This window comes from Egretta garzetta, unplaced genomic scaffold (assembly GCF_000687185.1).
Source record: "Egretta garzetta isolate BGI_Z169 unplaced genomic scaffold, ASM68718v1 scaffold200, whole genome shotgun sequence".
In the NCBI taxonomy this organism is placed as follows: Eukaryota; Metazoa; Chordata; class Aves; order Pelecaniformes; family Ardeidae; genus Egretta; species Egretta garzetta.
The window spans coordinates 1,331,053-1,346,116 of record NW_009258379.1 but is presented as its reverse complement, the minus strand read 5'-3'; the positions used below and the strand labels follow the sequence as shown (position 1 = coordinate 1,346,116).

At 37.8% G+C, this 15,064-nt stretch overlaps 1 protein-coding gene across 2 annotated transcripts in view; it reads right to left on the bottom strand.

The window, feature by feature from the left end:
* Positions 1-15,064, bottom strand: part of PSME4 (proteasome activator subunit 4) — a 61,435-nt gene that overhangs the window by 25,343 nt on the left and 21,028 nt on the right. For both annotated transcript variants that reach the window (XM_009640683.2, XM_035896045.1), the window contains 5 exons: positions 14,894-14,963; positions 14,400-14,467; positions 13,609-13,824; positions 11,473-11,630; positions 9,098-9,193 (listed from right to left, as the gene is read on the bottom strand). In XM_009640683.2, the coding sequence (XP_009638978.1) occupies positions 9,098-9,193; positions 11,473-11,630; positions 13,609-13,824; positions 14,400-14,467; positions 14,894-14,963 (608 nt within the window). The remainder of the gene's footprint in view (positions 1-9,097; positions 9,194-11,472; positions 11,631-13,608; positions 13,825-14,399; positions 14,468-14,893; positions 14,964-15,064) is intronic.

The following is a 15,064-nucleotide window of genomic DNA, read 5'->3' as shown; positions in this document are numbered from 1 at the left end:
TCAGTTCTGTTAAATAGCCAGAGGTTTGGTCTCATCATCAAACCTATGAACACAGTCATCAAAACCAGCGTGGCTCCTAGTTGTCTTAGTCTAGGAGGGACAGGTGAATTTGAGTGCTGACAAGTTAAGCTGATTTTGGTCCTTTCTTTATAAAGTAATGTACCCATTATCTACAGAAGTCCTACGTATTGCTATATGAACTCCACTATTAATAACCATACAAAAAAAGCCATGCATCTTCCAGGATTTGGGTCAAACTTAGCTACCCCAAATAGATTTTTTTCAAAGTGAATTCTTAGTCTTTGTCGATTTGTTCTATGTAACCATGCAAAAAATACAGACTCAGATATCACAAGCCAATGAATTTAGAAGACAAAACCAGACACTTAGGTCTTTTTGTGGTTTTGGTTTGTGGTTTTTTTTTTGTTTGTGTAGGTTGTATGGTTTTGGTTTTGTTTTGGTTTTTTTGTTTGTTTGTTTTAAACCTAGATTCTCACCCCCTAAAACATTAAGGTAGACAAATTCAAGCTTTCAAGGAAAAAATACACCAGTTTATTATATCAAATAAATAGTATCAGCAAATAATCCCCATAATCCTCACATAAAATTGCATTGAGAGTACAATCAGAACAAGCAAAGCTAAATGAAGCAATGTGAATCTACTCTTATTACAAATGCTAAGTAACACATCAGAAAACGCTACAGATTCCATAAGTGAGCATGCGCTATGAGATATGAAAATAAACTTTCATATTTCAGGCAATAGCCAACTTCTGTCAGTCAGAACCAGAAATAAGGGTCATGTTTCTCCTGTAAAAGTGAACTCTCTAAAACAGGAGTGCTACAATTACTGTGCTGATTAGATGGTGGAAAAAACTTGCAACCAAAAATTAGGTAAACTGACTTCACAACTCTCATAACAATCACATCTACACCAAAGTCAAACTGAAATGTTGTTGTCTTAATTGATTTAGACATCAAGAAGTTCAGTCTTCACTTATTTTCCTTGTTGTATCTCTCATAGCGCTACGTTAACTTGAAAATAAGCCATTCCAAAAGTCTTCCCACATTCTTTCCCCCCCCCCAAAACTCAGCACTGGCATAGGTGCTCAAGGTACAACTTGGCCACTAATACAATTTCCAAAATATCCAACACCAATCCAGTAACATATTTATGGTCTCACACACTTGCTCTTTTAGAATCATCTACATGATTGACTTTGAAAGCGTTTGCTATATATTTCTCCAAGATCAGATCTTTCCAGTTGGGAAGATCCAGAGAGGGGATATTTCTGCAATTAATACCTGGGGGTGGGAGGGAGAGAGGAGGGGAGTGGGGAGTGAACCTTCCCACCCCAAATACTATTACTTCTTAAAAAAAAGAAGGTGACAGATAATGTCTGACTGTCTGAGACTGTTGGATTTAAGCAATTACTTTTTTTTTTCTTGTACAGTATGCTGCATATGTCGATAGGTAAATGACTCATAGCAGTAATTTTTTTTCTACGGTATTTGAATGTATTTTTACCCTTAAACAGTTTCCCCTGATATAAGTACACAAATTAAGTTCACATAAGGCTTCTCTACCTATGAGGCAAGGAAAATTCAAGTGCAATTTCCCGGTTTTCCTCAGGTAGTCTACAGAAAGGTTACAAATCTTTGCACTTCTTCCCCACTCCCAGCAAAACGCATTCAATTGTTCTTTGCCAGCTAGCCATGTTCTGAACCGCATCGCCAATATTTAAAACAAAGGACAAACAACACTCCAAGGTCTCTCTCTACTTCAGGTTCCTGAGCAAACCAGGAGGAACAACTCAGCACATAGCATCCAGTAATCAAGGACCAGTCTGGTATAGTCCCTACCCTCACCATGACATTATTCCACAGGCAGAACCATTGATTTCAACAAGGCTACTTAGGATGAAAATAGGATGTTCAAAATGCAACCACATTTTATAGCTGGCCCACAAACTAAGATCCGTGCTAGTAATATTCAGCATTGTTAAGTGTCAGCCACCGAGCCAGAGAAAACCGCAAGTGTTTTACTTCGGACACAGAGAAGGAAGAGGCATGAAATGTTTTTCTTAACTTCAGTCAATGCTGATGGCAAGGCTCTCACGACAATGCTTCATGCAATGTATAAATAACGCTGTGCGTCATTCTGCATCAACAGTTTTCAACACAAATTGCCAAGAAAACTTATGAACAAAGAGTATCCAAAATTACAGCTGGAACAGAGATCTCAATTAAATAGAACTTTGAAGAATTCATTCCCTTATTTACCACAGTACAAAAACTAAATCATCTTTGAGGAAAAACTGATGCACTATTTTTTTTTTCAACTTCCAGACATTTTACAGAGCGCTTTATCCAAGCCTCTGTGTACATATTCCTCAGTATGTAAGTACAGTTCAGCAATCACATACAGCTTTTCAGCAACAAATAACTTTTAGCATCACTCTGATGAACCAATTGCATCATCAATTTTTCCAATTGCAAAAAAAAAAAAACAAAAAAAACCAAAAAAAACCACCCCCGTGCGATGTTAAGGACTAGATCAAGGGCTGCATCAGCCGATTTTGACAGAAGAAATTAAGAGACAACAGTCGGAAGGTGAACAAGGAGAAAACAGGGTTACTCACCGTGGAGGAGTAACTGTTTCCTTTCCTGTGTGCAGGTCCCCCAGCAGAGCTGGGAAGTTTCCTGGAGATGCCAAGAGAGGTTAGCTAGCCCTGCCCCTCAGCATACGGTATCACATCCTTACACATTTAAAAGAAGTGGTCTCATCCTTGACCTTCAGGGAAAGGACATTAAGAAAGCTCCTACCAACGCCTGTAGCAAGAGTAGAGCAACACCGCATCCTAACTAACCAAGCTGTATTTAAGAGGGAGACAAAAAAATGGAAATCCTCTTGAGTAACCCTGTTTTTGCTTCCCTAAGTCAGCTGCTTAGTGTTACCTCGTTAGTAGGGCTGCCAGGAGGGGAAGTGAAGCAAAGGGGAACTTAACATCAGTGAAAGATTTCTCAGCCTTAGAGCACTTTACACTGTCCACACTTGAAATAATTTTTATTTGCGCACCATTAGAGTCACGATAACAAAAGGAGATGGTTATTACTCACAATTACAGTGGTCCCTTAAGAAAAAGGGTATGCTGTGTGCGCAGAAGCGTTATCTATACCTGCACGTGTCTGGCAGAGCAACCACGACATCGTGTTTCTGCACGCACAGAAAAAAACATGCATTCATTTGTCGCCAGCTATGTCAGGATAATTCACCACAGCTCTGACTCTATGGCTTTGAACTCCTTAATTCAGCCACAAAACACTACTGCTGACATAAAGGACTGCTCCTCACAGCTTCTGGCAGCCTCAACTCCTTTTTTTCCTCTCCCTTGTAACTACCCCTTTTGTATTAAAAAAGTCATTCACAGAACACCCCTGAAATCAGTGGCATCTCTACTAACAATGAAGAACATGATGTAGAATAATAATGTAAATACACACTATTGAGTCATGAAATAGTTTTCTATTAGTTTGTTATGCGTGACACTTCAGAAGAGAAATCCTTCATCCTCCAAAAAAGATGGAAGTTTAAATTCCTTGCTACTGGCAGGATAAGTCAACGTTAATAAAGTCAACACCAAATGACATTTATTAAAATTCTATTTCCTACTGAAATTTAACTATTATTTTCAATTCTGACAAGTTCCAATTACACAGTTTATTTGCGCATGGATTGTGCACAAATTTCTTTTCTGCTGAATTGCTTATCGTCTCCCTAAATACCTGCTCATGTATGAAACATTCACAGTAACACTAGCATTTAAAATAGCATGAGCTATTTTTTAATTCAGCGATGATGGGATTTGCAGAAGGATACAAGTTATTTAGGTAATTCATGTAAAACACATAAGAAACTTGCCCCCAAAATTGGGAAGGGGGCGTGTGTGTGTGTAAATTGCAAACTAGGCATAAGAACTGCTTGGTCTCATAAAGTTGGAGCGTTACGAAACCTAAACCTTTTGTGCTTGAGTTCACTAATCAAGGAGATCACCCTTCAGGCACTTCCCAACAGGCACCCTGGTGTGTATACTGAGTGCATGTACGCACACACACGGAATGGACACTTTTGGGTGCACCCAGTACCCAAGTCAAGTGTTGGTCACTGTGTTTTCTGTACTAAATACATCACTTTTCATCCCAGAGACTACCAGTCATCAGAAGATAAAAAAGGGGGAAGAGAAACTAATGAATCAACATCAACCTAGATTGACAGGAGATTCAAGAAGGCTCGTGCCAACGTACAGACTTGTAGATAAACAGAAGTTTAGAAACCTTTACTCTAACCAGTATTTATTAAGCCATGAAAATAAGGGCACAATTTGCCTCTGTCTAACAAGGAGAATGTACCAGACCAACACTGTGGAATTCTATTCAGTTTCATCTTTACCAAATAATAAATAAAAACAAAGGAAGAAATCAACAGAAAAGCTTTGTATATTGACTACTCAAGAAGCAAATCCATTTTCAATAGCTAATAAATAAAATAAACAAACTGCCAAGACACAAACCAGACTATCCTTAACAAGGAGAAATGAAGAAAGACGTTTTGTAATTACTGGGTACTCTCAGGTGTTTGACACTGAGGGACAAAAAAAAACCCCTGTGTAAGTCCATAGAAATGGACCAAGTGACTTCCCACAAAACTTTTCAAGATGAAAAGTTTCCGTAAGTGATTTCCACAAAATGATGCTGATGAATTGTAATATACCATCTATAATCAACCAAAATGGAATCCTGGGTTAGAAGTACTATTACAGTAAATGTAGACGCCTCCATGCTGGTGGACAGGTATTATATCTACGACAGCCCTGTTTTCCTACTGTAGAAGTAACTTCAGAGGAATTATAGCAACAACAAAACACCAAGCAGCAAAGAATTACCAAGTGAGCGGAAAGCAGTCTCATGCATTCATCTCCGCAATTTATTTTAAAACAGAAAGGTTTAGAACTTGAATCCAGATTCACTCATTTTCTTCTCCCAAAACAGCCATCATAACCTTTGTTATATTCTCATCCCTTCAGAAGGCTACCACGTTTATGTAATGCTGTGATTCAAAATTCATCCATCCAAAAAAACCCCCCCAAACCTCACATCTAACACATAGGAATTTTATACCACAACACAGGTCAATTATGACAACCAATAATGAAATAAGCATCTGGCCAGTTTGTGACATCTGGGACATACAGTCAATGTATAATTTTCATGATTAGTTCTCCCTGTTACTTAAGCAGAAAAACCATACTACTTCACTCAGTCGAGTCACCTTGCTTTGTACTAGTCACTGTTATGACTGAGTCACTTAAATTAACGATCAGACCAGGTACAGTGGTCTCATGCTGTTACAGCCTGCTCTGAACAGAGACAGCAGCCTTCCTGCCTTATTTCTGCCACTGCCTTCCCCTGCCTGTCACCCAAACAAGATTGCCAACAGACCCCAAAACCAAGGTCTGCAAATATGTGGTGGGTAGCTTTCTGTTGTCAAACAGAAAAATAAATCCCGTATGTTCAGGAAAAAAGCATCTGGGTGGCAGAAGCAGCCTGCAGGCAGATAGAGTTCGCAGTACTGACTGAACCATCATATCGAGTTCGTCATGCCACTACACACAAAGTTTTAAAGTTCATTCTACCCACATATTTCTTTCGCTAAGGTACAGTTTACATAGCTCCAAGCTCTCTATGTGGCTTCCATTCAGTGAGCAAGCTAGAGGATTATAAAGGAACAAATACTCATCATCTGTCTTTCTTGGCAAGAATCTTCAGGTATCCTTAACCACCAAGACGAAGGAAAACCTAGCAGTTACACCTACTCAGCTCTGCTTTACAGCCAGCACAAGTAACAATGCGGTACTACATGGTGTGTGATCAGCTACGGTTCACTGGAGTTAAGTGGCGTAGGAGGTATCTGTGAAGAAATCTCCAGTGCCAGTTGGGTTTAGAACTATACATGTAGATTTAGTTGTTGTTTCTTTTTTTTAATCTTAAATGTATCGAGCCATTTACCAACACCTGAATTCAAAAATACTCCTATACTGCATGTTAGGACAACGAATACCATCACCGCTAGCGGTAAGTACTAACTGTGAATACACGGTACTTAAAATAAGGGCGTTCTGGGTGACTGACTTGGGCACTTCATAGAATCATAGAATGTTTTGGGTTGGAAGGGACCCCTAGAGGTCATCTAGTCCAACCCCCCCGCAGGGGCAGGGACACCGCTAACTAGATCAGGCTGCTCAGAGCCCCTTCCAATAAAAGCCCTTCAGTTTCAAATCTGAGTGCTTTATGTGCATTCCCACTAGATGTAAGGGGAACAGGCATCTTACAAAAAAGAAATCCCAGGAACTCACAATGCAATAATAATTAAAATGAAACTTATTTTTCTGTTTTAATAGCAAGTTCATCAAAAGACACCTCCTACATTCAAACTGGATACAATTTTATGGACATATGGGATAGAAAACAGCATTCACAGGAAGCTGTTTAATATTGCTTTTTAAAATCAAAAGATATCTCCCTCACTACAAATATTCCAGTTATGTCTTGGGGAAGGAAGAGGAGGGAATAAGGCAATGGAGAGGACATCTTCCTTCCTGGTACAATTCCCTTGCTTACATATGATAACCCATTAAAGCAGAATAGACATTTCATAAGAAGAACCAGTAGAATGAACACCATCTGTCCTGGATGGATCGACTCAGCCTCATCTCTCATGATGCTAAATTGATATTGACCTTTGTAACTGTTCTTGCTAAGTTGAATAAACCGACAGGGCTCTAACATCTAATCGAATCGGAGCGCAACAGTTGTCTCCTTAAGTATTTAGCCCACCCTACAAGGCCAAAGGACAATCCACTGCGCACAGACTCGCTCTACTTCCCTCCGATTTGTCTCCTTCATTAAAAATCCATGTTCCATTGGTAATAATTCAAATCATACAAAGCATGAGAACTAAAGCTCACTTAAAATTCATCCAACTTCAGCAGGCTTATTGCAGACTCCTATGTAAAGTCATGGAAAAGATAAATTGCCTTAACTATGTTTTTAAAAAGCCGTAATGTAAACATAAGAAGTTTGGATGTAAGACCTGCTCGCAGTGGGTATGTTTCATCAATGTGTGTAAAGTCTCTCCAAAACCAGATAATAGTGGACTCTAAATCTCTGCAGACCTTTAGTAGAATAAACCATTGAGTTCCAAAATTCAGATTATGTGAGAAAAGTCTGATTTTTATTTCTTTAGTAAGAAATTGATTTCCGCATGTTCTCCTGTAAATTGCATATATTTAATACGGCAGCACAGATAACTAACAGAATGAAGCAAGTCTTCTGTAAGTATACAAGTAATTTAGAAGCTGATTACAGGCTCACGTCCTAACCTGCACATTAAGAATTTACAGACCTTGCCCAACAATATAAAAAGATTATTCTAAACACCCCACACCAAAACAAAAGCAGAGATGGTCAACACGAACACATTCTAACAACAGCTGCAATTCACTCTTCTCCACAGGTGGTAAGGTTCTTTCTTCTACCAAAGGAAACTTCCATTATTGACAGTCAAATAGCCCAGGCAAGGGTACAAACTGGTTATTCCTACACAGGAGTTTTTTCCTTGATTAATAGATTACTATAGCTACAATGGTTTTTTTTTTTTCTTTTTGGTGGGTTAAAGACTTTTTGGGCCAAGATAGCCTTGTATTTTGAAGTTCAAGGCATCCAAGAATAAAAAAATCCTCCTTTGAAAGACCAACACCAGAAACACTGTCCTTGAACCCACGAGCCACGTGAACTGCAAGCACCTCGTGCTTGCTGCCTAAGAGATGCCAGGGCAGGATTCAGACTGAATCCAGAAGCAATGCTAACACAATCCCACATTTTCCCAATATGGACCAGCAGCACATTCCTGGTACAGGAACAGTCAATGCATTCTGAAAGGTGTTGGGAGTCCTCATTTTAGAAGAGAGACACAATCAGCCTGAATGCCCCGCACTGCCTCTTCAACTGAAAGATTACTTCCCTGATTTTCTTACATAGTCAATGGTAAAAGATGGGCTCTACAAAGCTCTCCAGCTTAACAAATGTTCTAACATAGACTCAAGGGGAGAGTCTCCCACTGTATGAAAAGCTCACAGAAGCTAGGCACTTGAAGTGATGCATTTGAGGATGTATCAATGCTCCTTGGCACTTTCAGTAGCTAGCATTTGGGAAAAAAAAACCAAAAACCCCTCAGCAACAACTTCACAGTCACCAAATACAGACTGCAGCCATAAGCTTAATTGAAACACTCCATATTTTAAACATGATATATAACAACAGGAATACTGATATTAAACTCGAAATTGCCTCCAACATTACTATTTCAACATACTTTCTCAAGGAAGTCAAAAGTTAAAGCAGCCATCCCATCTATCAAAAAAGTAGTCTTGTTTTAAAGCCTGAACTACTGTAACACAACAGAAAGTTCCTATTACATCCAAAATGAAAGTTTACTCAAGCATTTTTGCTGGAGTTCTAGTGTATTCTGGCACCAGCAGCCAGGTTCTGCCATGACATTATCCACAGGGGTTTGAGTGTTCAAACAGGACTTATTTCCTGTTTTAATATGAGAAGACAGCCATCAAGAAGTTAAGTTCAGAATGTTTATGACTTTACTCGCTTGGGATGACAGGAACATTAGTAAGATGGCCGTGCACTATGGTTTGAAGGCTTCTTTTAGATGAAGGGAGACACATGAATAAATGCCTAGCTTCCATTTCCTTTACGTAAAGAAGCATCAGCAATGCAGTGCTGTCACCTACCTTTCTTAAACATCTCCAGGGTCTTGCACAAAAAAAGCATTGAACAGTCTTTCAGATTTTAAGCACTCAAGTGTTTCTGTAAGTCGTTGTTTCAAATTTCTGTATCTTTATACCAGTATGAGAGGTCCCTAAAAACAGCCACTAGAAGCAGTTGTGTGATAATAGCAATAAGCACTAAAAACCAGTGTGAATATAATGCTAAGAATGTCTGTGATATAAAAATAAATTTTACTTACAGATGAGCCACCCTTTCTCCTTTCAGAGGAGGCAGAACGTTGCCAGAACCAATCAAGCAGTTATGCACTATAGCAAGACACTGCTGCACATCATCTCTTAAACAAAGAAGAAAACCCAATTACTTAGCTGTTAAATGCTTGAAAATATACAAGTGATAAATGGTATTTTTTGGTGAAGTTTCACAAAAGCCCTTTAGCTATATCACTTCCAAACGCAAGAGGGAGCACTACAGAAATCAAGCATTTTTTGATCCAACCTTATTCTATCACAGAACTCCAACATTCAACATTGTTTTCTGAAAAACTTGTTTTTACACAGATTTTACATTCTGAAACAGTGAGGGAAACATCAGCATAATGAGGTAAACCAATCTCAAAACAGACAGCTTTACCAAAAAAATTGTTTTGAAAAATTTTACCTACATCTCAGATAAAGCCCATGAAATAACTCCACCCCAAAGCCAAAAGTCCTTCCCACCATCAGTAGGATGAGGGAATACTTTGTTGATGAGTGACTGGTTTAAAGTCTGAAGATAAATTATCATGCAACAATGTGAACAACTTTTTTTGTGTTATTTTAGAGAATTAAGGAATTCTTTTTAATGCTGCCTCATCTAATGTAGTAGCATTTAGTATATAGTTACAAATTTTGCCCATTGTTCTCATCTTTGTGGTAAGCAGCCCTGACTTGTAAAATAACTGCTTTCAGCCCTCTATAGAGGTTCCCTAACTGAAGAGCTCTTAAGTACTCATGCATTACTGATCAACTCTCTAGATACATGTGTTCAACAACGGCTGTTAGAATTTTTCATTTTATCTATAGAAAAATCTTACTCTGAAGCTCCTAAATACTTAAGAAATTAATTAAGAAATTATTACTTTGTGGAATACTGGGGAAAAAAAAAAAAAAAAGTATGACAAGAGTTCAAGCTCCAGAAATACTGCAATTCAAAGCAATAGCAGGCTCATCTAAGATCCCAAATACTTAAGAAATTAATTAAGAAATTATTACTTCGTGGAATACTGAAAAAAAAAAAAAAGTATGACAAGAGTTCTAGCTCCAGAAACACTGCAATTCGAAGCAATAGCAGGCTCATCTAAGATCCCGTTTAGTCACAACTGTTCCTCCCTCAGCAACTAGTGGTATTCTCTACTCTTGCAGCTTTCTAGCTTGCCTTCCAGTTTAATTTGCAATTCTTGCACTTGGCTATGTTCTCCCAAATCACCACCATTTATTTCTATTAGGTAGCACAGTGAAACCTTGACCAAATCAAAGTCCAATTCAGTTATAAATTAACAGCTTTACATACAAGGTGTCAAAGAGAAAAGAAAAAACCCCACAAAACAAATAAACATACAAATAAACCAAAGACTTGGGACTAAAAGAAGGATATGCTTCCTATTTAAATATATTTTCCGATTGCAGTTTGGTGGTACTGATTTGTCAAGGATGTATTGACTTTTTCAGCTTAAAATAAAGAAGGGAACTTGGTCAGACAAAAATATTCAACAGTCTGATACCCCATGCTCTGCTTCATGTAGGGCTGCACTTTACAGCACGAGGTATAATGTCACATGCTATAAACATCAATTGAGTATATATAGCCTCAAGGACATGAAGGTTTAACATGAGAAATAAAGAATGTTGGAGATTTAATGCTTGTAAACAACTTCAGCTATTTGATACTTGTAAATGCTTTAGCAGATACTAAACTCATGATTATCTTGTGCTTAGGAAACTATCCTTACAAAGCCACAGTTTCACACGAACAGAGCTGAACAAGATTGGGCAATGGTATTCTCGGCTCCGTTCCCATTTGTTATGCCACTGACTCTGCACTACCTCATCAGCTTCAACACTGCCACTTTTTGCAGGGGCACGCTTATGTGCCTTTTACTCATAGGAAGAAAGTGGAGAGGGGCAGATTTCCAAGCCAAATCAGTTTCTGTGTTCCACTTCATAGTTCAGGAACACAAACGGTTGTGCCAAAGTAATGGGGTAAGAGTCTAGAGGAAGAGCTTTTTCTTATTGCTGACTACAGTTAAATGGGAACATAATTTGTGGTATGTATTAAAATAAAATCTGGAACAGGAAAGTCTTTATACCAACACAAAATGTCTTAAGATTTTTTTTTTTTAAAGAGCAATTCTGTTCAAAATAATGTGTTATCCATTTTATGAAATACACTTCCAAGCTACACGTACTCTTAACAGTTAAAAATCTTGGAAAGATACTTGGAATAATATCCAAGACAGTGTAACATTATAGTATTTTACTCCTTAAGTTTTATAGTGCCCGTATGACTGGCAGTAACTACTTAAAACGGACATGAGTGGATAAATGCACCTTCTCCGTATTATGTAGCACCACTAACCTGGACATTTCTAGTTTTCCAGTTGCATACTGCTCTAGTCTGGTGAGCTCAGGCTGAAGAAAATTATCCAGCAAATAAAAAGCGAAGTTTATTTCCTCAGATGACGGAACATGCCACTGGATGTCCAAGTTCCACAGGTCACCTGGTTTACCCCAGTCCTATAGTAAAGAAAGACATTTCATATTAAACAAACTATGAAGCAAGTTTTCTTTTTAAAAAAATCAGCATTTAATATTACTAAAAAAAACCCCAAACACATGAACTAGCCACTGCTGTAAAGCAGTTATCCTGACAATTGCGGGGCAGGGGGGAGAACCCAAACACCATAAAACCAAATAGAAATCCAATCCTATTATAACATTTGCATGTACCTGGAAAATAACACATACCTGAAAGGACTAAAAGGCAGAGGACTGCACTGGTCTAATTCAAACATAACTTTGTTATTCCTTTAGCTGGATACAAATTCAGAAAGTACAGCTCAGGTTTTTGATACTGCTATAGAGAACATCAAGAAGCTAGCCCATTTAATAAACCCCTTTTCAGTTTTGAACCACAATCAGAAAACTTAGTACTTTTGTTTTAAAAGTAAACAAAGCTAACATTTAAGTTGGACTTTCTGTACAATGCTAGGTCACCCTGTAACAAAGACAACTTTTTATATTTTGGCTTACAAAGAGCTCAGACTTGCTGTAAAATTAACACCACTTGACTACTTGGAAGAAACAAGTCCATATATATCACTAGTTCATATTCAAACATGAAGTCTATTCTTAGGACTAAATAAATTAATGTATAGGCCTTTGCAGTCTTCATTTACCTATTTCCTGTCTTTGTCCAATTGGACATGGTAATTTAATACTTCAACACTTCTCCATCTGTTCTTAAAATGCCTGACTGACCTGACTGGACAACAAGTACAAAGAACTACAGCAGCACACTTACTCCAAGTAGCCCGCTATTATTTCTCTTCCCTGGAAGAGCAGGCTAGTCCTCCACGAGTATTACTTGAGAAAGTGACAGAACTGCAGTTTTACACTGGGGCAGGGTAGGAAGCATGTAAGTGACAAACTCAAGCTGTTAATGGCAATTAAGAGTTCATACAATACACACTCTCTAAAGTAGCCATTGATGTACGGAACAGCAAAGTAGTTGTGAACATTTTCAATTTCAGGGGAGGAATTAAAGAAAAAAAAAATCTATTTTTGTGTTGGGGCATTTAACTAAGATTATTTTTTTTTTTTTGTTGATGAGTATCTGGCCTAACTGGATGTTCCCATCAGTTTATAAAACTGTACTAGCTTTCAGTAACAAGCATTAGATTATCTGCAGTTGTAAAGTTATGTATAAGAACACTTTTCAGCAAAATGCAGTTTTACATTCCAATAGGCCAGCTGAAAACTGCTGCAGTGTTCATCTGTAATACTGATGAATTGACCTCAAAGTCTTAACAGCAAACTAGCATATTACTTTTGACAGTTTCAGTAATCTTTAATACTTTAATACTACCTGTAAAATACCACATCTCCTGTCTTGCAGTTGTTTTGCACTGATGTACTCATTTTTCCATGCACTCACCATTACTTCTTATATCTGATAACCACATTCATATGAAGAGGAACAAGGAAAGGCTGCAGCTCTCATCCACAAAAGCAGATGAAAGACTAAGTTTGTCCCAGTGCAATAATGCTTCTTTTGACTGGATATTTAAGTTAAAGTGAACAGCAAAGTTCTCCTGCTAAACTCCAAATTGAACTGTTTATACCATGGTACTTCACGATAGCTGGGTCTCAATTAAATGCATCATATATTACAAGATTAAGAAACATGAGCAGGCACTCTTGCTTTGTATTATCTTACTGTAGTCATGCAATCATTGTAAAACACACGTCATAAAACACTGATATGTCATGCTATAAAACTACTCAAAACAACAGTCAGTATTCATTGTTATCAATATAATTTTAAGTAACTTGTAATTTGCTATACATTTCACAGCCCAAAGCATCTTTCAGTTACACTTTCCGTTGCTGCTACCTATGTTCAGAAGTCTCCAAATAAAAACAAATAATATAGTGTATGATTGGTTTTTAAAAAAGTCAAATCCTCTAATCCTAAATAAATGAAAATCCTTGCCTTGATAGGAAAGTATTCAGAAAGAGGCTTGTCAAAGCCACCTGGCACACTGCAGTACTCTGTGGGGTAGATAAGTGTAGCAGAACGAAGAAGATGGTGCAGTAGGTTACAAGACAGAATGTAACCCTGCTTACAGGTTAAATGTAGGGTTCGCTGCAGTATCTTCCCAAGCTGCTCCCTGTACGGTAGCAACTTCTTTCCATCCACTCGAGTGATCTAATGGGAAAGACAAACATTTCCAAGGTAAACATAACCGATTTTGTTCGCAAGGACTCAAGACGGGGTTATGCCACTCAGCCGATCCCGCACCAGGTTCGTTCTGTACGTCACACTGAATTCTAATTAAAGACTGAACTTGCACATGAACTTCCACTTCTACTGCCATTGGAAAAGTTTAAGTAACATACAAGAACTGATATACATTGCTTCTTGATGCCATTCAAAATTTTCTAGCAATATTCATATAGATTTTGAGATTAATTTTAAAAAATTTATCTTTACCAAAAGCATCTTATGTTTTTCCCCTCATGTGCCCCTCTTCTTTCTCTACCCCTCAATAATTGTTTGTATTAAATGCTTTAACTTTTTTTCCACATACACGCCACATGTTTATTTTCTTCAAACAGCAGCCACTTACGTCCCATTTAAAATTAGATAAAAGAAGTTATGTGATGTCATTCATACAACATTTACTCTGTTTTAACAGCAGAAGTCTTGTTATTTTCTTCTTTCAGGGGTATTAAACAGGATTCAATGATATACATGCATGGGGAGAACATTCTTTGCAATACCTCTGACAAAAGCTGAAGATTCCAGAGTAGCTCCTTATCTAGTTCTTCATCATGTAATACATCATCATCTAGAGGAACAAGTGATAAGCACTGCTGTAACTATGCTGCAGTCAAGTTTTCCCAACAAGCTAAATCATAAATCAGATGCTTGCATCCCAAAAGTTCACTCCCGACCTTTCTACTGCAACCTTCCAATTCATACTGGAAGTTACTTTAGCTCATTTAAAATCTTGAAGGCTTTTTGAGGAATGGAGACATTTTAAACAGCCACATTTTTAAAGCAGCATGCTCTTGTAGCTTGAGAGAGCTCTGTCTTGTTATTACGCATAAATAGTTGCTGGTTTGGTTTTTTAGACAAAGTAATAGACAAGATTAATTTTCCATCACTGAAATGAAGTTGGGGAAAACACACAGAAGTTTTAAATAATGTTTTTATGCTTAACAAAAGTCCACCCAAACTGACGCAAATAACATTAGAAATCTTATAAACTTACTGACTGTGAGATGAGTTATAACATTGCAGCAATGTGGTACAAACAGCTTCAAGGATTCCTCAGGCCGGCACTGGAAACAGCATCATAAAGCATCATTTTAAAAAAAGACACCTTGCGGAACTCAGCACACACATTAATAAAAATCTTCTAACAACAATATTGAAAAAGAGG